The 22,453-nt window shown below is 61.3% G+C and overlaps 3 protein-coding genes across 9 annotated transcripts; all 3 read right to left on the bottom strand.

The window, feature by feature from the left end:
- Positions 1–257: 257 nt before the first annotated feature.
- PGAM2 (phosphoglycerate mutase 2) lies at positions 258–2,951 on the bottom strand. The gene is given in 4 exon segments (XM_016147846.2): positions 258–465; positions 1,856–2,036; positions 2,144–2,899; positions 2,901–2,951. Coding segments are annotated over 4 exon segments (1,155 nt in total). The 3' UTR covers positions 258–298.
- Positions 2,952–3,199: 248 nt separating this feature from the next.
- Positions 3,200–11,828, bottom strand: POLM (DNA polymerase mu). Of its 7 annotated transcripts, none has more exons than XM_016147839.2 (11): positions 11,508–11,824; positions 10,131–10,314; positions 9,282–9,380; positions 8,985–9,155; positions 8,270–8,341; positions 6,524–6,644; positions 5,139–5,271; positions 4,933–5,049; positions 4,611–4,856; positions 4,449–4,532; positions 3,200–4,279 (listed from the first exon to the last, which is right to left on the bottom strand). In XM_016147839.2, exons 1-10 carry the CDS (start codon positions 11,678–11,680, stop codon positions 4,478–4,480), a joined length of 1,371 nt encoding a protein of 456 aa, XP_016003325.2. In that variant the 5' UTR covers positions 11,681–11,824; the 3' UTR covers positions 3,200–4,279; positions 4,449–4,477. The 7 variants fall into 7 exon arrangements, with proteins under 7 accessions (XP_016003325.2, XP_016003326.2, XP_016003324.2 ...); XM_016147840.2 differs by having other exon boundaries at positions 4,933–4,986; XM_016147838.2 differs by having other exon boundaries at positions 4,933–5,035; positions 11,508–11,821.
- Positions 11,829–14,566: 2,738 nt separating this feature from the next.
- On the bottom strand, positions 14,567–22,429 carry LOC107512382. The gene is made up of 2 exons (XM_016147852.2): positions 18,355–22,429; positions 14,567–16,052 (listed from the first exon to the last, which is right to left on the bottom strand). The coding sequence occupies exons 1-2, from the start codon at positions 18,551–18,553 to the stop codon at positions 15,586–15,588; spliced, it is 666 nt and encodes a 221-aa protein (XP_016003338.2). The 5' UTR covers positions 18,554–22,429; the 3' UTR covers positions 14,567–15,585.
- Between the last annotated feature and the right edge of the window lie 24 nt (positions 22,430–22,453).

Genomic DNA, 22,453 nt, shown 5'->3' with positions numbered 1-22,453 from the left:
GGATTCTCAAAGTGACCCCAGGCATTTCTAGATTCTAGAGCAAGGTTACAAAATGGCTCTTCAGCTTTTGGGGATAAATTAGAGGCCGCTCGATAACCAGGGGTGAGAGCTAGGCTCATGCTTCTGGTCCTCAGGGTTCCCATATATAGTAGCCAGACTCTTCCCCGCCCAGGACGATGTTTGCAGAATCTCTAGCCCTGGGCCTGTGGAGCCGTCTGCGGGCACTAAGGGGTGAGCACGTGCCTGACGCGTAGGGCCCTGCTGGACTGCAGGCAGCTTTATTGGCAGAGCCCACCCTTCACTTAGCCTTGCCCTGGGCAGCCACAGCCTCCATGGCCTTCCGGACAGTCTCCTCATCACCCAGGAACCGCATGGGCTTGATGGGCTTCAGTCCCTGGTCCAGCTCGTACACGATGGGGATCCCCGTGGGCAGGTTCAGCTCCATGATGGCCTGGTCTGACATCCCTGGGCGGGAACCAAAGGTCCTCAGCCTCCAGGCCTGTCCACCAGGCGGCCACCTGCTCTTGCACTCAGCAGGCTCCATGACTGACAAGCCACGGAGCTGGTCGGCCAGGCGGCAGCACTCCCACCCCACCAGGATGGCCCCGGGAACGTGCTGGAGATCGGGACAGCCCAGGGAAGGAGGCCTACAGAAATAGCTACCCTAAACCAAGGACCTCCCCTGCCCCAGCTGCTGGGACCTGGGGCGGCGCCCTGGGACTTGGCCCAGTGTGACCTCTGGCCCAAGTCATGGTTGTTTGGGTTCAGTCAGGCCGTTAGCTGCACATTTTTAGAGAGTTCTAAACTGGGTATCGCAAATAGTGGAGCAAGGGTTTCTCCTAAGACGAGGGCAGCAAGACGGGCCACCCGTGGCCAAGGTGGACAGCAGGCTCAACCCAGTGAAAGGGCAGCATTTTCTGCAGAAACCTGACACTGGAGGCCTCCCTCAGTCCTGGCCTGGAATAGCAGCTCGCCCTTTGGCATTTGTGCCACCTTGCAGTGCACGGAGGCCAGATCTCTGGGGAATGGAGGACCCAGTCACGTCCCCTCAGTGCACCCTTTGCTCCCAGCTAGCATAGAGGCATGTGGGCGTGGGAGGCCCCTGGGAGGGTGGGAGGGGCAGAAGATGTCCTCTGTCTGCTGGACTCAGTGCCAGGTGTGGGGCATGTGCATGGACCTGGCATCCTGGGGCCTGCCTGTCTGCTCTGGCCAGCTGCCTAGCACCCCCACCTGCCTCCTGTTTCCATGACCCCAAGTTCGAAGCCATTCTGATGCTGACAGACTACGTCTGCAAACCCGGAAGGCCCCTGTCGCTGCCTAAGCAGGCTTTCAAAGGGGGTCCCTGGAGCACCCCACAATGCTGTGAGGCTGTCCCAGCCCTCTGGTGGGAGCCCAGCTGCAAACCTGCCCTGTTTTAACTGGTCATACTTCTGCCTGGAGGGACAGGGCTCTGCCTCGGCCCTATACCCAGGAGCCAGTGGTACCAGGAGCTACCAGGTGAGTCCCAATGTGATGTGACTAGACCAGGGACACAGCAAAGCAGCATTTGGAACCTGTCAGCTCTGCCTTTTTTCTAGCTTGGTGTTGTTGGCCAAGATGCCACCCCGAGCCCTCCCCACCTTAGCCCCTGTGCAGGGTGGGTCTGGGCGCTGGGTCGGTGATGGCGGGCATTTTCACTTGGCATCTTCAGGAAGAAACTGCAGTGTCTGTTTTAAATGGTTTCTCCACCCTGGGCACTGACTGCTGTAAAGCTGCCTGGGCCAGGCAGTGGGCACTGCTGAACCGGAAGTCAGACAGATGTAAGGGCCCATGTCCCCTCCACTTCCCCCCATGCAGCACGTGAGGGACACCTCACCTTCCAGGTGCTTGACAATGCCGCGCAGGCTGTTCCCATGGGCTGCGATCAGCACCCTCTTGCCAGCCTTTATCTGGGGGGCGATCTCCTCGTTCCAGAAGGGCAGGGCCCGGGCGATGGTGTCCTTGAGGCTCTCACAAATGGGCAGTTCCCCGGGCTTCAGGCCTGCGTAGCGCCGCTCCTGGGGGCACCATGCTGCTGTGCACCCCAAGACAGCCACCCCACCCAGCTTGGTCCCGAGGCCCCACCCCCAGCCTCCCTCCTGCCCGGCCCCCCCGAGCCACCCACCTTGCTGATGGAGCTGTAGTAGGGGTGCTTCTCGTCCATGGGGGGTGGCGGGATGTCAAAGGAGCGCCTCCAGACCTTGACCTGCTCCTCCCCGTGCTTGGCGGCGGTCTCCGCCTTGTTGAGGCCGGTGAGGCCCCCGTAGTGCCGCTCGTTCAGGCGCCAGGTGCGCACCACAGGCAGCCACATCTGGTCCGTGCCGTCCAGGATGGTCCAGAGGGTGCGGATGGCCCGCTTCAGCACCGACGTGTAGCAGATGTCAAACTCCATCTTGGCGTCCTTGATGGCCTGGGCCCCCCTCTTGGCCTCCGCAGCCCCCTTCTCGCTCAGCTCAGCATCGAACCAGCCGCAGAAGCGGTTCTCCTGGTTCCAGGTGCTCTCGCCGTGCCGAACCATCACGAGGCGGTGGGCGGACATGGTGGTGTTGCTGGGGACCGTGGCAGGCTCTAGACCGGGACAGCTGCCTCCCACCGTGCCACCAGCTTTATAACAGTCTGTCCCCAGCCCCCATCCTGGCCAACTGCCAATCAGCATTCCAGGCCCGACAGGCAGTGGCAGGTGACCAGTAGCAAAGCTCTGGGGGAGGGCAGGCTGGAAGCTGGACTTAAAATAGTTCCAACAGCCACCAGTCCCCCACACGGAGCCCAGGCTGGGGAGGGCTGTCAGCCAGGAAGGGCAAGCCCAAGAGGTGGGTGCTAGTAGAAATGGGCACTGTCCAGGGAAAGGCTCCCCCTGAGTTTCTCCCCCACCCCATCAACCTTGCCTGCTCCCAGGGGTCCGGATCCATCAGGCAAAGGCACAAAAACCCCATCCACTTTCTCCTAGCCCCTCAGCGCAGCGGGGGACCAGCCTGTGTTTCAGTGGAGAGAGGCTAGTCCCAAAAGGTTCCACTATGTGACACCTTGGAGAAGGCAAAGCCGTCGGGCTGGAGAGGAAGCAGACGAACCGGTTAGGGGTGTGGAGTGTGCGACCACGGGGACGGCCCACGAGTGTCATGCTTTTGGTGGAGTCGAACAGGTCTGCATGTGTCAGAGCTCATGAAACTGGACTGAAGAAGAGTCCATTTTACCACATTTTATTTTAAGAAGTGCTTTTAATGGGTTGAGTGGTCAGAGACTTTGAGTCAAGAGTGATTCCAGCTGGACAGCTGGGCATGGGCATGCCTGGGGATCTGAGGAATGGGACCCTGTCGCCTAGGAGAGGGTGTCCAGGGGAGCAGGGGGGCCAGAGATGAGTAAGCAGGCGGTGAGGCCATGGGGTGGGGGTGGGGGCCCCTGTGAGGACTTGGGACTTACTGGGCAACGTGGGGCACTGTCGGAGGGCTTTGAGCTAGGACTGATACCATATGACCTGACTTTAAAAGGTGCTTTGAACAGACCTTAAAGGACCACAGGTGGAGACACGAAGTCTGGCTGGGGTGTGGGGTGACCCAGCAGGAGGCAGAGGGTACCGTAAGCATTCAAAGTTCTCCTCCTGCCAACTCCCTGCACCCGGGGCCTTGTCCCTCTCCAGGTGCCCCCAACCCAGTGGCAGCACCCATGGTAGACCCAGTAGGTAGGGACTCCAGCGCCACCTCCCGCTCAGAGGCCTGAGGCTGGGAGCAGCCAGTCGGGCACTGATTGAAGAGCGGTCACGTCTACAGGGTCTATAGCCCCGCGAATAAAGCCCCTTTTGGGTCCCATGGCACAAAGGGCAGCCTGAGGACTCTGGCCCAGGGTCATAGCCATGGTGCCGCCAGCAGCTGAAGGGCAGGTGCCCAGGCAAGACTGACCTGCAGGAGGAACAGTCCCCATGCTCAGGCCTCCACACAGCCGCCACACGGCAGCACTTCTAGATAACAGAGGTTGGTTAGTTGGGTGATTTCATTTGGTTTCATCTTGGATGAGTGTGCCCGGGGGAGTGGTGGTCACGGGGGTTCCACTTGGGAGGGGTGAGGGCTTGGGGCAGCAGGTGGCTTCTACCAGGAGATGTCCAGTGGCCCGGGGCGTGGTGGAGACTGGCTGGCCGGTCAGGTGGCATTTCTGCAGTGCAGAGGTGGGTGGGCAGGCAGGGTCAGGCGTTCCTCAGCTGCGGTGGGAGATAGGTAAGGCCCAGGTGTCTGAAGATGTCTTCTTCTGTGGCCAGGTGCACAACCATCTCCTGCGATAGAAATGGGACCTTGGTGGCTCCCCTGACAAAGGTGGGGGGCGGGGGGGAGACAAGAGGGTCCCAGGACAGTGGGGTGGGAGGCGTTCCAGGGCCCCGCCCGCGGGCTTCGGACCAGAAGTAGGCCGCCTGCCCCATCCTGCCCCGCCTGCCGGCAGCGCACCTGTTCCGGGTCGTACAGCCCATCGCTGTTCAGCCACAGCCCCCTCTCCTTCCGGCTGAAGCGGCGAAGCTCCCGCTCAAAATGCTGGGGGGTGGGGGGTGAAGCAACAGCGTCGGCGGGGCCCACACCGCAGACCGGGCGGCCCCACGGCACAGGCCCTACCTTGGAGCCGGTCCAGCCGAGCAGGGCGAAGGGGAACTGGCTGATGGGGGCGACCACCAGGTCCACACGCACCGCCTTCCAGGGGCGGCGGGGCCCCAGGGTGCCCCCGACAACAGCCCCCTGGGAACTCGGCAGGCGGAGAATGCAGAAGCACCTCTCCAAGGTGTCGGTGGTGCGGTTCCTCCGGGCTGGGCAGGCGGGCTCTTGGCTGTGCCGGGGCCGGTGCTGGTAGTACAGGACCAGGCCCTGCGGGGAGTTCCCTGTGACCACCATGTGACCACACCAGGAGCCACCACGGCAGAGCCATGCCCGCAGCCCTCACCTGCTCCTTGAGGCTGTGCACCACTCGGGACAGCAGCCCCGCCTCCTGGCCCTCCTGGGGGTGTGTGATGAGGAAGTCCACATCATGGCCCTGCAACTTCCCCCTGCGGGACCCAGGCTGACTCTGTTGTCCAGGGCACGGCCTCTGTGCGCTCCCAGACCCACCCCCACAGCCACTCTGCGCCTTGGCTGGGGAGAGCCCCTTACCTCCGGAAGCCGCCAACCAGTGTGACTGTGGCCCCAGGAAGGGCCCGCTCCACGGCCGCCTCCACCACCTGCTGCAGGGCCTCCGCATCGGGCCGCTGGACCGGGATGCTCAGGTCCGCGTGGTACCTGAGTCCTGCGGGCACAGCTCTGCTGAGCTTCCCGTCACCCTCTCCACTCCCCTCCAGCCCTCATTCTGAGGTAACGGTAGATCTGCACAGAGGCCCCACGTGCCCTCCCCAGCCCCCCAGCACGGCGTCTTGCAGAGCGAGCCCACGTCATGGGGGATGCGAACGCTGACACGACCAGGACACGGACTCTTTCTAGTGCCTTGGTTTCCCCCCCTGTAAAATGGGACCCACTGACTGTGAAAGAGGAACACAGTGTAAACATACATAAGCCTTACCGTTAAAGTGTACGGCCGAAGGTTATTGGATTTGGTTTAAAAAATTAATTAAAAAAATTAAAATAAAATGGGACCAGCAGTTGATAGACACATAGAAGATGGCTCTACCACTTAGGAGCAGCGCACATCAGCCCAAGTCCTTGTCCTTCCATCGGAGGGATTTCTACCTTTCACATGTACTTAGAGGTTTATGTGTGGCAGGGACAGCGCCTAGCAGAGCACACTCTCAGTGCTGCTGTCACCCCTGGCCTTGCTGTGTCCTGGGCTGGGAGGCAACTGAATGGAAATAGTAGTGTCACCACCTAATGCTCCATTGGAGACACAGCTTTATGTCACTTCCTGCTGACGGACCAGGTGGGTCTCCTAAGACCCCCAGGGGCCCTTCCTGCAGCCCCTAGGAAGAGGTGGTGGGTGCTGGATTGTGGGATGCCCTAGGCCACACAGAACGGAGCATCTGCTCAGCACCTCCTACCTGCTGGCCTCAGTGGCTTCACAAGGAACAGAGGCTCAGGGAGTCAGACTCAGGGCCACAACTACCTACATAGTAAGTGGCCCAGATAGGACTCAGACCCAGGCCTAAACAACTCAAGTCATGTTCGTCCCGCTGCACAGTGCCAACTCCCACTAGTAGGCCCCTTGCTGAGCCTCTCCTACTGCACGGGTCTCCCTGTCATTGGTCGGCAGGCCACAGTGCCATGCCCCACTCTGGCAAGGTGTGCCCAGGCCCAGTTGTTCACACTCAGTCCGATCCATGTCTCAGCAGGAGGTCCTGAATGTCACATCAGCTACTGAGACCGCCATGGCTCCCTGAGAAGGGGCTGTAGTGGGTCCTGGCCCCACTGGGTGGAGACCCTGAAAAGCCCACTACGGACAGCCGCCTTCCGCAGGGGCCCCTACCTATCCCCTCCCTGCCATCCGGGCAGCGTCAGCTCTAAGGTCGAAGCCTTGGGGCAGCCCAGGTGCAGCCCTCTCTGGGGCTCACCTGCTTTCTGCTGCTGGGTCAGTCTCTGCACCTGCTCTCGCACATCGTCCAGAGTCCGCAGCCCCTCCCGGTACCACTGGTCAGCAGTCCTCACTCCGACCCCAAAGATCCCAGTGAAGAGCTGTTGGGAAGATGAGCGCAGCCGGGTCAGCGTGAAGCTCTCGCACCAGGGTGTGCAAAGCAACACCGATCTGCAGAGGGATCGTCACTCGGTCATCGCGAGGCCTGGCCAGTACTGCCCTGCTTGCATCTCTCCAGATTAAGCAGCCTGTCCCGGGTCACGTGGCGAGTCTAGGCAGGATTCAGCCCCGAGCCCGGCCTGTGCAGCCCGCCCTCCAGAGCCGCATGGAAAGACCTCAGGGCCCCAGCCTCCTCCTCTAGGAATTCTGTCTCCAGACCGTGTGCAGCCCCAGCCTGTGACTCAACATCACCAGTCACCTAATAGTAGCTGACACAGTGAGCTTAACAGCCGCTCACAAACGAGGGCGGTTTCCGCAGGGGCTGGCAGGACGTGAGCCCGGGGCTGCTGGCATTGTCCCAGGCTCACACACAGCAGGCGTCTCTGCCCAGCCATTGGCAGCGCAGCACCCAGGACGCGGGAGATGACACGACTAGAACCGAGCTCTCATGGGCTGGCCGGCTCCCCGCACACATCTCTCACGCAGGCGGGCCCTGACCCCAGGCCAAGAAAGTCCCCTGTCTCTGACAGCCCCTTAGTCAGGAGTAGCGCCTGCCCCAGACCGGCTACGCAGAGCCCCTCCCCAGGGATTTCCGGAACCACACAGAAGGCAGGCCCATGCAGCAGCGGAGGCTGTAACGTGCGACAGGAGTGCCTTCTGAGGCCACGCGTGACTGGGGGAGGCAGCTGGAGTGCCAAGGAGAGAGAACAGCCTGGCAGCACTCGAGCCCCAAGCCCTGCTTCCTGCAGACAAGCTGTACCCCTTTTTGAGCTATGCTTTGGTCATCCTTTCCTTGATTCCCCAAACCAAGAACAGGAGCTGAGTTACTGTTACCAACAAACCCTGACAGAAAAAAGCATACCATTTACAAAAATAAACTAATTGCGAACGTACTTCTCTGCCTTGTGGGACTCCGGTGCCCATGCAGACACTGACGGCTCCGCCCTCTCAGCACCTTGCCCTCCCTGGCTCCCTGGCTGCACCCACCCTGTCCTCTGCCTGCCTGAGGCCCTCTGTCCTCCAGGGGTGCCTCCTCTCCCTCCTTGAACCCCCGCCAATCCTTACAATGTTCTGGGCAATTCTGTACGGCCACAATGGCAAGCCCCACCACCCTGCAGGCCGCCAGTCTGACCATCGACAGCCTCAGGAGCAGCGCTGAGAGGCTCCGTGTGCGGTCAGAGCTGAGGGGCAGCAGAGAGAAGGCGCCGTGGACACAGGCGGCGACACCAGATCGGGGCACGATGCCAGCAGACACGAGGACCAGGGCCAGGCTCCGTGGCCCTGCCGGCTCCCTCCGCTCTGCACGGACGCTGCTTAAGGTGCAGAGCGCATGGCACACCTGAGAGCGTCCGTCAACAGTCCAGGGAGAACAGACGGTGCTGAGCAATCTAGAAAACTCCCTGTGCTCAAAACGAGCTTTTCCTTGCTGTCTGTTTTCCACCTATGTGCGTCAGGTGTCAGCCGCCACTCCCTCGGAGGCCCTCTGACTGCGACCACTGCGTGACTGTGGGGTCATCGAGGAAGTGGGCTACGCGCTGCTGCGGCGGCCGCCCTGCCCTGCGCGCACCTTCATGCTCCGGTACCTGGCCGACAGGCGGACCCTCTCCACCTCCGCACACACGCCGCAGTCCAGCAGCTCCTGCACAGAGACGAGGCCATGAGCCCCTGGCAGAGAGAGCTGGGCCAGGCCCGCAGACCTCATGCTCAGCAGGGGACCCGCAGTGTCCGCATGGGACAGAGGGACTGGAGACGCAAACTGCACCCAGGAAGGTGACTACAGCCCTGGCCTCAAAGCCCCTCGGCCTGGGGACACGGGTGGTCCTTTGGATTAGTAACGAGTCCCCATATATGTCAACGACTGGTGTTCTGAACGGCTGGTGAAATCAATGCGCCTACATCTAAAAGCACAACTGAATCCCAAGGCTGCCTCTGTCCCCGTGCGTGCTCCCGGAGATGGGTACAGAGGCCTCTGCGCTTGGAAGGAAGAGCCTACACACGGGCGTCTCTGCCACCGTCCAGACAGTCTGGGCTGATGCCAACAGTGCCAGTGACCAGCCCTGCCAGGCCCTGGCGGCTCCCTTTGAGTCATTGTCTCAGCCACCTTGAAACAGGGGGTATGACCCTGACTTACGGGAGGAATCTAGGCCGACAGTGGCTTGCCACAGCCAGGGAGCCTGCACCGTGGGCCCTGAACCCGCCAACCACCCGCGCTCACCAGCTGCTAGGTCACCGCACCCCACTGCGTCCACAGCCCCGCCTTCCGCAGTGTGGCGAGCACCTACCTGGACGACCCTGCAGGAGTGCTCTCCGAAGTGGGGCAGGCCCTGCAGCTGGCTCAGGACTGTGACGGGGCCAGGGAGTGCCTTGAGCATGGAGGCCGCTCTGCTGAAGGCGAGGACACGGCCCTCGCTGCCATCAAAGCCCGCCGCCTCTGCCAGCGTCTCCAGAGCCTCCTGCAGGGAGGACATGGCGGGCGGGGAGCCTCACCTCAGCCTGCCACCTGCCACCCACCTGTCCCCAAGCCTGGGGCAGGGCAGAGTGGGGAGTGCTCACAGGGAGGCTGGGCACCCACGGCTCACCGAGAGGCTGGTGTTGTGGTGTGTGAGGGGGGTGGGGCGCTGGCACGCATAGGGTGGCATCCACACCGGGCTGGGCAACGCCTTCCTGGGTACGGTCACCTAGGGGTGGGCAATGAACAGGCCACTTGAGCCTGCAGGGCTGGCAGCCCCTGGAGCCTTGCCTCTCCTAGGTGGTCACCTAGGGCTCTCTTGGGCACACAGGACAGAAGGAGCTGACTCTGCGGGCGAAATGACTGAAGGCAGGGGGCAAAGGCGGCACTGCCCTGCACAGCGGCCACGGACGGGCTCTGCGGGCCCGTGAAAGGGTGACGCCACGAGCCGGTCCTCACGGAGCACTTTTCCTGGCAGTGCACATGCTGCATGAGCACCCCCCCGCCTCAGCCAAAGCATCTCAATCACGTGAGTAGGGAATGTCTGTCACCCCCACCTCAGGAGTGGAGACCGAGGCCTCATGGCTCACAGGCAGGACCGGGATTTGCACGTGGGTGTCCTGCTCCGAGCCTACACCTGCATCCCCCAGCTTGGCTCCCCCAGGAAGCATGGCCAACGCCGAGGCCACGAACTGCACAGCACTCTGAGGACAGGCTCCTGCCGGTCCTTGTCATCTCACTCAGGGATCACAATCATCTACCTGGTGAGCAAGAAAGGCCTAAAGGTGCTAAACGTAGGTGGCCTGGAAGAGAGTTCGCACTAATGGTGACAGCAGATGCTGGGATGGCCTGGCTCGGAGGTGGGGTCAGCGCCCTCAGTGCCCACGTCGTCCAGACACTGAGGCACGCTGCGACGGGTGGCACCTGACCCAGCTGAGCCCCCTGCGCGGGGCCCCTCTGGGCCCTCCACGCCTCTCACCTGCAAGCGGTGCCGGCACTCCACGGGTACAGGATGCCCGGCTGCCATGCTCTCTGTGAACCAGCTGATGTCCAGCAGCGTGGGGCGGGCACACCCAGGCTCGGGGGGCGCCGCCCTGCTCTCTTGCCAGCGGGCGGCTTCCTCCGCAGAGGTCTGCTCCATCACCACGTGCGTCACCTCAGAGCTGGGCAGGGGCAGGGGCAGGGGTGAGGCCCGGGCCACATACCCAGGCCTGCCACCCTTCCTGCTCCCCTAGCACCTCCAAGCCTCTGCTCTGCTTTGAGCACCCACCTCAAACGCCACCCTCTCAGAGACCTCCAGCCCCCTCTGCTGGCGGCGCTCCCGCACCGCAGAGCTGCCGTCCCTGCTCCGGCTGTCAGAAGCCCAGCCTGATTCTGCTGTCTCCCTCCTCGCATCCCACAGAAAGGAGTTCCTCAGGGCCAAGGACCAGGGGATCTTCATCCGAGTGCCAGAGCCAGACAGCTTGGCATTGAACCTCAGCTCTACCACATCCTTGCTGGGTGCCTCTGGGCACCTTCCTCACTTCTAGGTGCTTTGATTTCCTCCGTAAAGCAGAGACAGTTCATCTCCCTTGTTAGGTTGTTGTAAAGAGTAAGTAAATTAGCTAATAAGTGAAAGGGCTTCCACGCTGCTGTCACCACCCTCTCCTGAGTGGGCCTGCCATACCACAACCACCACCCCACCACCACCGCCAAAGGTGAAATTAAATAAACAAAACAAAACAAAAAAAACACTGTGGGGGAACTGGCCTCGGGTTCGCTTGCTCTTTCAACTTCAAACTTAGGGGAACCCGCCACCATACGCTCTGCGTTGCCTGTGTAGCTGCTATTTCTCCGTCGTCCCGGAGCCTCCCTCAACTCGCTTTCTCAGTGCCTGGAGAGAGGAGATGGCAAGCCCGCTCGAGGGCAGTGACACGGTCCGCCACACCTACACCCACGTGGCTATCTGCAAAGCCTCTGGCACACAGTCCCTCGACCTACAGGTCGCTCTTGGCCCTAACTATTCGCGCCCTTTTACAGGAGAGGAAATGAAAGCAGGACGCGACCATGACGTCCTGGGGTTAACGGAATCGAGAAACCCGGGCCGGCCCCGCCACCCGGCCAGCTGCGCGCGAGGTCTTTCAGCTCCCGGCCCCTCAGCTGTAAAACGTGGCACGTGAACGTGGCCGGTTCCCTGCCAAGCCCCGGCGGCGGGCGCGCCGCGGTGTCCGCCCGTCGGCCGCTCGCGCCCGCGCAGTGCCACCCGAGCGGACGCGCCCGGCTCTCCGAGGGGCGGGGCCGTGGGCGCCGCGCCCTCCGCCCGCCCGCGCCCCAGGTAAGCGTCCCCGCCCTCGGGAGCTGCTCGCTGCCCGCGCACCTGTAGGCGTCCAGCACGCGGAAGCCCTTGGACAGCGCCAGGCGCGTGAGGAAGGCCCGGCGGCTGCGGCCCATATGCGGCTCCGCCAGGTAGACGGCGACCCCGGGGAAGCGCGCGGCGGAGGAGTCGGCGCCAGGAGTCCCGGCCCGCGCTCGGCGCCGTTTCGGGAGCATCGGGGCGCTGCCCACGGCGGCGGTGGATGGAGTCAGCGGGGTAGGGGGAGCCGGAAGGGAGGCGGGCGCGAGCCGACGGGAAGGCGGCGGCGCGGGGCTCCCCCCCGGGGCGGGCCCGCCCCGCTCACACTCGGCCCCGGTGTCTCGCGCCTCTGGGGCGGCACGGGGCGCGGTGGGTCGGGTTGGGCGGTGCCGGAGGCCCCGCCTCTATGCAAACGAGGGAGCCGCCTCTATGCAAATGAGAAGGCCGCACCTCTGTACAAATACAGGAGGCCCCGCCTCTATGCAAATGAGAAGGACGCGCCTCTGTACAAATACGGGAGGACGCGCCTGCTGTTTAAATTACTCGGACAGATACTGTCGCGGCCGGGCGGCCCCGCGTGCGGGCGGAGCTGAGCGGCTCGGCGCCCGCCCTCCGCCGGGCAGCGGGCGGCACAGGTTCGGGCCCGGCTCGGGTATCGGCTTGGCGGAACGAGCTGCAGGCCCGCGCAGAGGCCCGGCGGGCGGCCGCGGAGACCCGGCGGAGCGGGCCCCGGGATCCTGGGGTCCCGGGACGGCGCCGCGGGGCAGACGCGCGAGGCTGGAACGTGCTGGTGGGGCGGCCGCTTCAAACCCTGGAAAGGTTTTTCAGTCAAAGGGCTTGGGGCAGCTGGCCGGCCATTTGGAAAAATAGAAGTTGGTTCCCTCCTTTCTTAACACCATAATAAAATCCAGATGGGTACAACTTTCGAGTCTAAAAAACAAAAATACTGAAAAGTCGATGAATGTTTTTTACAATCTGTCCCACAATAAACCTGAAACACTGAAGGAAAAGAATGACAAACTTGACTCCCAAATTTAAAATGTATTTTAAAATTAAAAGGCAAGCTGGACAGGTGTCTGTGACTTTCTGAAATTAAGCCTAATTCATGTAATTATAAAATTGTCCACAGATAAATAAGGAAAAGACAATGATCTATGGGAAAATTGGCAAGGATAGCAGTAGCAAGCCACAGAAGAAATGCTGCTCATGGCTTATGCCAGGTAGCCTGACTCGCCCAGTCATTAGAGTGCAATGCACGAGAGACATCCTCACTGCTGCACTGTCAAACGTGTAAAGGATTGATCGATCACGTGTCGAAGATGTGAGAGAATTGGCAGTTTTTAGAAAGAACTTTTTGAAAACCAGTTGGGCAACCATATCCAACCAAAAACAGAAACAAAAACAAAAATCACACCCAGCAATTCCTTTTCCAAGATTAGAGTTGCACTTTAATCTATAGATTAGGTTAGGAGAGCTGATATCTGGAAAATATTGAGCATTCCTGTGTGTCTCTCTCATTTCCAGGCACTATGTTTTGGAATCTCTTTGTTACAGCAGTATAGCCATCCTCAGACTAAGAGGCGGGAGAGGCCAGGTGCGACCTCTGTCCCACACCTCTGCTCCATCTTCTCTTCTGGCCCGGTGGGCAGGACCAAGGCCAGTGCCTCAGCCCAGGACTCCCCGCCTCTCACACCAGCTCCAAGTCTGCCCTCCACCTCAGGACACACACTCCAAGAGGCTGGGCTTATGGCCCCAGGAGGGAAGGGGGCGCTTCCAGGGCCTCTGTAAGGGGTGGGAGCCTAGTTCCCATCTGTGAGTTCCACTTCTCTCTCCCTCGAAACTGTTTTCTTTTTAACATCCTCTGTCTCCATCTGGAGCAAAGGCAGCTTTTAATGATATCACACTTGAATACTTAAAACACTAGGTTACTTGCAGAAATGAGGAACGCAGGGCCTTCCACAGGTGCAGGGAGGTTTGTGAGGGGAAAGGGTGACCCGCAGTGACCTTGGAATGGAGGCCTGGGCACCAGCAGGCAAGACCACAGCGTTGGTGGGTGGTGTGTGTCCCCCACCCCACCCCCCCTTGCACCACCACGGTCTGGCCAGCTAAGAAGTGGAGAATTCAGCCCTCTTTCCCATAAACCTGGCTCAGGGTTCCAAGATGCCTAAGTCCCCAGCCTCCTGTTCCCCACACTGAGACCGCCCCCCAAAAGTCAGAGAGGCTACACAGATGGCCTCCTGGCTGGCCCTTTCCGCTGCCCTGTGGGTGAGAGTCCTCGTTCTGTGAGTGGCTATCTTATACCGTGTTGTGGATTAGTTTTATCCGAATGCATGAGCTTACATTTTTCCAAGATGAATCTCATCTGGTTATTTCCTGTTTCCACTTCCAGCTCCAAGAGGCCCCTGGCAGTCATCTTTCTGTCCTCATGGCCTTCATAGAGCACCTTCCATGAAGGTCACTTCAGTGCCCTTCGTACCTGTCCTTGGCCGGTGGGGCCAGGACTCTGCCATATCTGTCTGCCCCCCGCCCCCCCAGCAGTGGTGGGCTGCTCGTGGCCAGACCACTAATGCTACTGGACACTGCCGCGGGCCGCCGGGCCCTGGTCCTCCTGAGCTGGCCACACCACCGGGCGTGGACTGCCTGGTGTAGCAGTCAGCTCAGGCTGACGCAACGAAACACCGCGCACTGGGTGGCTTCAAAAGCAAACATTTTTCACAGTTTCAGAGGCGGAAGTCCAGGACCAGGGTGCCAACAAGGGTGAGCTCATTCTGGTCTCACTCGCGGGGCTTGTAGGTGGCTGCCATCTCGCTGTGTACTTACACGGCCTCTTTGGCCTCGGCCTCTTCGAGCGGTGTGCACAGGCAGAGCCGGCTCCCTTCCCCTTGTAGAGCCACTAAGTCTATTGAGTTAGGACCCCACCCCATTGGCCTCATTTAACCTGTTACCTCCCAAAAGCTCCATCTCCAAATACTGTCGTGTTGGGAGTTCAGGTTCAACACATGAATTTGGGGGACACAATTCGGCTCCTAAAGCCTGGTGTGTGTGCCTCCTGTGGCTGCTGTAACAGATTACCACAGACTGGGTGGCTTAAAACAACAGAAATTTATTCCCTCCCTCCCCGTCTGGAGTCCAGAGGTCTAAGGTCAAAGAGTCTCGAATGACAGTGCTCTGTTGAAGTCTGTTTCAGTCAACAGTGGGACAGGACAAAGAGGCCACCCAGTCCTTTCACCAGTCCTGAGGGGCAGGGTCACTGCCCACCCCTGCACACACTCCCAGGATGTGACTGCCCTTCCCCTCCCCCATCAGTCACCCCAATCCCCACTGTACAGCCCACAGCCCTGGTTTCAGGAATGTGTGGCCAGCTGTCTGCAGAGCAGACTCATGTTGACCGGCCCTTCCCCGCCCGTTTCCTTGGTAACTGCTCATCCAAGGCCCTCTCTGAAACCCCCTCCAGTTTCCAGCCAGTGGCCTCACAGGCTCCTCCCCCATCCTGTCTGGGTTCAGGTCCGGTGAGCCCTGCGCCAGCACCCCTGCACCGCTGCCTTTCCTGTCCACACTCAGCTGACCTGCCCAGGCCTCACACTGGCCTGTCCTTCTGAAGTCCTTTCAGCTGCTCCCCTGCAACAGGGTCTTCTGGGCCCTGGCACGTACAGTGCCCTTGGCCCAGACATCGTCCCTTCCCTGTGGTGAGTTGCCTGACTCATCCCACTCGCTCCTCCAGGAAGTCTGTGCCGGTCCCCAAGGCCAGGCTGGGTCTCCTGTGTGTCCTCCAGCCCACTGGGCTATAGCATCTGTCTCCTCTGTGCAGAGAAGGCTGCCAGGGGCTTGGGGGGCAGTGTCCACACATGGTGCCAGCCCATGAATGTTTGCCGACTGGGTAAGCCGTCCTGGCACAGAACGTGTGCGTCTGACTGTCAGGCCCTCAGCAAGTGCCTCTTAGCAGGAGGTGCCCCCATGCCCATGCGGAGCCTGTGTGGACTGGGGCCGCACCCATGGAGCTCACACGCCCCCAGGAGACCCTGAGGGCAGGCCTCGGATGCACGTGGCTGACAGTCTCCCAGAGCTCCGGGTTGACAGGCTCCCAGACATGGAGTCTGACCCCTCACTCTTCGGGATGGTATTCATATGCAGGACTAGAAGTGGGTGACTTACGAGGGGCAGGGAGTCGGAGCCTATGGTGGGTGAGGGCCTCTGTGATGTGGACTGCGAGGGAACACGGGTTGCAAAGTCCCCGCCACAGGCTGCGGGGGGCACCCCAGAACTCTGGGTAACTGACCCTGCGCAGAGGGGCCAGGGTGTCCCAGGCCGGTGAGAGGGCCAGGTACAGGGACAGCGGCCTGGAGTCGCCGGGTGGAAGAAGGAGTTTGGCCATCGAGAGTCGGGGAGAGAGAGAGGGCAGTGAAGGCTTTGCACTGGGGCTCTGGGCGCCGCAGTGGCCCCGGGCACCCTGGCGCCCTCTCCAATGGCAGGAGCGGGGCGACTGGGGGCGCGCGCCTGCCAGCAGCTGCCTCCGGCCGTGGGACGGGTCATCTGCTTCTCGGTGCTGTCGGCAGGGCTTCTGTCCCGGGTCTGCGGACAAACACGCGAGAGTGTGATTCCTAACACAAACCGGTTATAAAAGTTGCTAATCTCACAATTTCTTTCTTATTCTTATGTTTGGGGGGGGGGGATTCAGTTTTTTACACCTCCCTCTACCAGAAACTGGTTTTTCTTTTTTTATATTTTGCGACAATTTTAGTAACCTTACCAAACATAAAAGACTGTAAATTATTCCTCAACATCTGGGATCTCCTTCATCAGTAACACGGCTCCCGACACAGCTGGCAGAGGCCACAGTTCCAGCTTCCCTCCAGCCGGGCGGGGGGGCCTGCGGCAGAGTTCTGGCAAAGGCCGATGAAATAAACTTGCAGCTTTGTGTGAGCTTCTAGAAAGTGTTCTTAGAGATTGTGCTCTGCTGTTGTTTTCCTCCTCTCTGCTGGCGGGGACGATGCGACGGCGGTGGGATCTCAAGCCGCTATTTTGCACCGTGAGATGGTGCAGAATAAGGGAGCAGCAGGACGACGGGGCCAGGACCTCTGAGGGCTGGCCGGCCGCCCTGCCAGCTCCGCACTGCTTGCCTCTGGATTTCGTTTACATGAGCATAGAAATTTCTATTTTATTTTAGCCATTGTTACATTGAGTTGTCCATCACTCACAGCTGACCCTGATCTCAACTGATAAGCCATTTCAGATAAGCGGAGGTCACAGGTTCTAGGTTGTAAATCAGTTGTCCCTTAGTGGAGACACAGGACTGACTCTGCTGAGATGATTCAATCCTGAGTCTCTAGGTATTAGACCACGTTTCTTTTATATCAAACTTTTACTTGCTAGGTTATGGAGCTCTGAAACCTGTCTTTGAAGGAGATTTTACGTTCTAGAGCCTTTGTATCCTTTCCAGAAGTGCTGCAGGGCCGGCAGCGCCCTGTCCGCTGCCCTCTCGGCCTGGCCATGCTCCATGCCGGCCCGACCACCCTGTCCGCACGGCTCCCACCGGCTCCAAGGCCCGTCTACCTCACGAGATCCTGTTAAGGTGTTTATCCTGTATTTGCCATTTCGCAGGTATTTACTCAGGGCATGTACGTGTTGGGCACGCCTCTGAAGCGGGGTTTGGGGGATTCAGCAGTCAGCATCATGGACCCCAATCCTTGGCCCTACGAAGCCAGCACTGCTGGTAGGGGGACGTGATACACATGCCAGGTGAGTGTTAGCCATCGCGAGTGACCAGCCTCCCGACTCAGGGGACTAGAACCGCCACACGCCGCTCATCGTCCACGCAGGCAACTCAGCCTGTCTGCCCTGGCGCAGCGGGTCCCCCGCGTCCTGCTGGCAGGGGCGGCCTGTGTCGAGTGGCCTCAGCTTTGTCCCCAGCGGCCTCATCCTCCAGCAAGCTCCCCCCAGCTGTGCTCTCATAGTTCTGGAAGGGGGGAGGAGGGGAGTGGGGAATCTGCAAGCGTTTTTTCAAGCTTTTCCAAGAAGCAACTTTGTTCACATCCCACTGGCCACAGCGGTCACACCACCAAGCCTGCAGCAGAATGGGCGGGGCCTACAAAGGGCAAAGGGCATGGGCACAGGATGGCCACTTAACTGGGGTGTACCCCAATATGTCACAAATAAAGTGGGGAGGGCGCAGTGGCCCTTTCGGCACACGTGGGGAGGGCTGAGGCTTAATGTGGGGTGGTCGCAGAGGCCCTGGGAGCAGGTGGCTCTGAGCGAAGCCCAAGAGCATGGGGTCTGAGGAGAGGGCACCCTTGGCCTGCAGCAGGGTGTGCCACTGAGTCGGTGAGAGTCCTCCCGCCCAAACCTGGACTGTGTGTGTCAGTCTGGGTGCCAGCAAAGATCTTCTTGTGGCCACCATAGCACCTTGCTCCCTGAAGGCACCGTGGACAGGCTGGCTGTCCCAGGCTTGGCACCTCCAGAGTCACATACCTCCCCACCCCAACAGCCATAGCACACCTCAGGAAGGAGTCTGTCCTGGGGGACGGGGTCCTGGGGCACCCACTCCTTCATGAGGCTGGACCCTACTTCCCCAGCCCTCAGGCCATCTCGCAGCTCCAGGGCTGCGGGCTGCTGCAGCCATGCTCAGCTGCAGCGGATTGGAGCAAGACACGGGCCAGAGGCCAGCCGTCTGGTGCACGGGCTGTCTGGGGAACACTGGGAGCCGAATGCAGGCTGAGGTTCCGGGGTGTGGAGGGGCCTGGACAGACAGCAGACACAGCGGTGCGAGGCGATGGCCAGTCGAGCCCAGCCACTCGAGGGGGTGCACTGGTTGGGGCTCTCCAGAGAAACAGACCCGCAGGCATTGAAAGGGGTTAACCGTGAAGGATCCACTCACGCGGTGTGGGTCCAGGGCCTGAGAACTGGGGGCTCCCAGGGCGCGAGAAGACGAGCGTCTCGGGGCACGCGGGGCCGGGGCCGCCGCTCCCGGGAGCGGCATCTGTGTTGCTCAGCTGGCCGTCTGGGATCAGCCTGTCTTTTCCGGAGACGCCCCCACAGGTCGCATCCAGAAAGTGTTTGTCCCGCCGCCTGGGCATTTCGAGCCCCTTCCGTGGACACACATGAGCCACCACGGCGGCTTTGACTGACAGTGGTTTCCCAGCTCTGCCCACACCAGGACAACTTCCACGAGGGCCTGACACATGGTGCTCGCGTCTGTGCCCCACCAGGCCGCCCAGGATTGGGGACAGACCTGCCTGGATAGCTCTCACAGCTTTTAAAAGTAGAAACAAAGTCAAACTGGCTTGAAAAATGTGAAGAGCCCCATCTCACAGCTTCCCGTTATCGGAGACTTAGGGTTCTTCGGGCACGACTTTCTCGGCGAGACTCTCTCGGCCGACCTCGGGCTGCTTCGCAAGGTTACGTCACGGGCGCCCCCAGAGTCCAAAGGGTGCAACTGCGGCTCCCAAAAGGTCGACTCCCTGACCAGCGGCTTTTCCCAGTCTGTCTCTCAGTGTTTTGTCTGCCTTTCTATTTCACGGTCAGCATAATTTAAGGAGAAGCCAACACGTTTTTGTGACCAAAGTTCTCAGTCCTCGCTCCTACAGTGCCTGCTTGGGAAAAGCGCCCCAGGGGAGAATATAAGCACAGATCCCTGTTTGCTGCGACCACCTGGATGTGCCCCGTAAGACCCACACCCGAGGCCTCGGGAGCGCGCTGAGATGGCGATGTGGCTGTTCCCAGGGGACCCTGATTGGAACTAGGCTGCTTCCTTTCCCCAGGGACCCGACACTGGCTGGCAGTCACGGCACGTTTCCTCGTGCCCTCCAGCCCGCGGACACAGCATTACTCACAGCACCGGGAGCCCACCCCGTTCCCTGAGCCCGTCGGCCCCCCTCCCCACGGCCGCGGTGATCCCAGTCTCCCCAGGGGCTGGTCCTGTGGTGAGTGGAAGGAATTTGGGTGAACTCTGCTCGCTCAGCAGTCCAGGCCAGGGGAGCTGGGCAGGGCCGTCGGGCTGTGGAAAATCACATGTGACTTTCAGCTTGTTGGAAACCAAGAAGATTCTTCTGCCAATTGTGCACATGGCCAGTGTCTGGAACACCCCAGGTTCCATGGCTCTGGGAACCACCTCCTGTGAGCCGAGCCACCTGACTCCTGGTGACCTCCAGACTGCAGGCAGTGGGTTGTCTCTAGACACCCCCCACCAGGAGGGCGGAGCAGAGGGGCAAGTCAGGCCAGGGCCCCTCTCCCTGGGTCCCTGGATGGGGGCGGAGGGGCTGGCGCCTGCTGTCTAGAGCCAGGCTCCCCGGGTCTTCCCATCGGACCACCGTGCCGAGGCTCCGTGTCCTCCGGGTCCCCCAGGCCCCGCCGCTCCTGCTCGTCCCTGTCCCTGAGTCCTGCAGCTTTCCCAGGTAGAACTGGGCCATGCTGGTCCTGCGGTTGGTGCCCCTGTGGCCTGATGGCCAGAGTCTAGGGAGCCTAGACTCAAAGAGCATTCGGTCTCAGACACGTCGCTTCTCCCTGGGCCTCAGTTTCCATACTTAGAAATACTCAGCAAGCATTAAGCACTGCCCAACCTGCCGCCCATGTGCCAAGACCTGGCACGGTGACTGGCATGAGCAATCTCAGGCTGGGGGCGGAGTCTCCCCACAGGGCTGGACTCACTCCCCTGTACCCTCTGTCCCTAGGTCTAGTCGCTGACTTCCCGTTCCCCCAGACCTGACCGTCTGTCCAGTGACACATTGAACTGTCAGGTTCCTACAAGAACTCCCCTCCCCCACTCTGGAAGCAGCAAGGATAGGCCTACCTGGGGGCCTGTCCCCTTCGTCCCTGTCAGGCCCAGTCCTGCTACCTCCCCCCTCCCCCGCCCCGCCACCATAGACCCTTACTAGGGGGAGGGAAAGGCCCAGGGCCCTCTTAGGAAGCTGGAGGGGGGGCTCTAGGGTGTCCAGCAGACCGCAGACTAGCTCATGAGTGTCTTTGGACATGGACACGGATGTCCTGCCTGCTGGCAGGGGGCACTGGCCCCCAGAACAGGGAGCAGCAGCTGCAGGAGCGCACGAGCCTCTCACTGTTGACTTGCAGGGTCCCGGCGGGGCTGCCGGTCCTGCAGAGTGGTTCGGAGGTTGCGCTCCTCAGCAGACGGTCTCCGGCCCAGCCCTTGGCTGCCTCTCGCACCCAGGCAGAGCCCCACCCATAGAGGGGGCATTCCACCTGACAGGGAGAGCAGCCGCCTGTCCTCTCCCAGCTCAGACCCTTAGGGGCGACGGGCCCCTCGCTCCCCGGCCCTCCAGCCCAGCGCCCGAGGCCTTTGCTCAAGTTCCTGTCGGTGACTCACTGTGGCTGTCGAAAAGGTCCTTTCTAGGCCTTCTTAGTTTTTTTTCTGGCTTCTATTTTCCCTGGCAGAGACTGTTGGGCCCAAATCCGATCCATGTGGGAGCCAGCTGAACGCGCCTCTGCGAGAAGTGACGCCCCACAGCCGCCCCCGGCCTTGGGCCTCTCTGCTTGACACACTCAACGGAGGGCAACAGAGCAAGTTCCAAGCCGACGTTTCCAGAAGGATGATTCAGAGGCTTGCGGAGGACATTTGTGGGTAAAAGCCTGCTTCACCATCCTTCTGCCAGGAGCAGCCTGGGGACACACGGCAGGGTGAGGACAGGCAGGAACGAGGGAGTCGGACGCCGGAGGGGCAGTGGGTGCTGGGACTGAGCTAGGCGCAGCGCAAGCAGGACCCACTGAGCGGCACCACGAGGGCTGGGGAGACAGGCGAGGAGTGGGGAGGCCAGGGCCGGATGTGACCCGAGGGCCCAGGCTGCGACAGTCCCGCTCAGGTATGCGCAAGGCTGAGCCACTTCGAGACCAAGGAAGGCCCTTGGGAGGGAGAGACTAGGAGCCCAAGGCTTCCTGGGTCCTGCTCCCTTCCGAGCTGAGCCGGCCGCCTGTACCGCGCCCCCCGGCCACTGCCTGCTCAGGTAGGGTGTGCACAGGACCCCAGACATCTGTGCCTCCGGGTTGGGTGGCGGCTCCGGCAGCAGCTTCGCTGGGCTGAAGGTGCATGTCTCCCCCGGCTGGTCCGTGTCCTCAAGGGCAGCGTGTGGTCTCCTGTGGCCTGTGTCTTCCCCACAGAGCTGGGCTCGCCGGCGCCGACCCTGAAACTGTCCCTTGATCTGACCTGGCATTACCCGAGGCTGCGCCACTGGCTCAAGAGAGGCCAGACGAGCGAGCTGCTGCCTCCCACCTCCCCCTGGGGTCCAGGCACCCTCCCTAGGCTGCCAAGAATGCAGGGCTGGGCAAGAAAGCCTTGAACTTGTATGGAAATGCTTGTGAGTGCTGAGCCCCTCCACTGCTAGACAGTCATTCCTGTGGATACACGTGCAGCTTAGTAAAATGAGTCTCCTCTCTCCTCCCCTTCTACGCTAAGTGCCAGGACCTGAGAGGGGAGGGGCAACCTGGACCTGGGGTCGCCTATCCCAGTAGAACAGTTGTCCTGCCCTGAGGCAGTTCTGCACCTGCCCCCATTAGAGACTGGGTCCCTAGGTGCAGTGCCTCCCCTGGGGAGCAGCACCCGCCAGCCGGCGTCCTGGCCCTGAGCGGTTGGTTGCCTGACTGAATGACGGCTGGGCACAGCCCAGGCCTGCCAGACGCGGGGAAGGGTGGGCTGGCCAGGCGCCCTCCCAGACCCTCTGCTGGCGGCGGCGGGGAGGGTCCCGGGGGCCAGAGTCCAAGGCTTAGCTCCGTTATCAGGATTCCCGGGCCCCTCGGGGACGCTCGCTCGGTGGCACCTCGCCTCCGTCCCGCTGGCCTGAGGGCGGTGCCGCGGACGAGCAGGGCGCGAGCGTCAGCCCCCTGGGACCCGCACCCTTAGGACCTCCCATCTGCTCCGGCCCAAGACGCCGCCAGTGTCCCACTTCGGGAAGTGCCAGGCACGCAGCGGGGCTGCTCTGCCCACACCCCCACCCCAGCCCCCCAGCTCCGCTCGGCTCCTCCTCCTCCTC

The sequence above is a fragment of the Rousettus aegyptiacus genome, unplaced genomic scaffold (genome assembly GCF_014176215.1).
Source record: "Rousettus aegyptiacus isolate mRouAeg1 unplaced genomic scaffold, mRouAeg1.p scaffold_m13_p_13, whole genome shotgun sequence".
NCBI classification, from domain to species: domain Eukaryota; kingdom Metazoa; phylum Chordata; class Mammalia; order Chiroptera; family Pteropodidae; genus Rousettus; species Rousettus aegyptiacus.
Note: the sequence above shows the minus strand (reverse complement) of the source record. Positions and strands in the feature narration are given on the sequence as shown.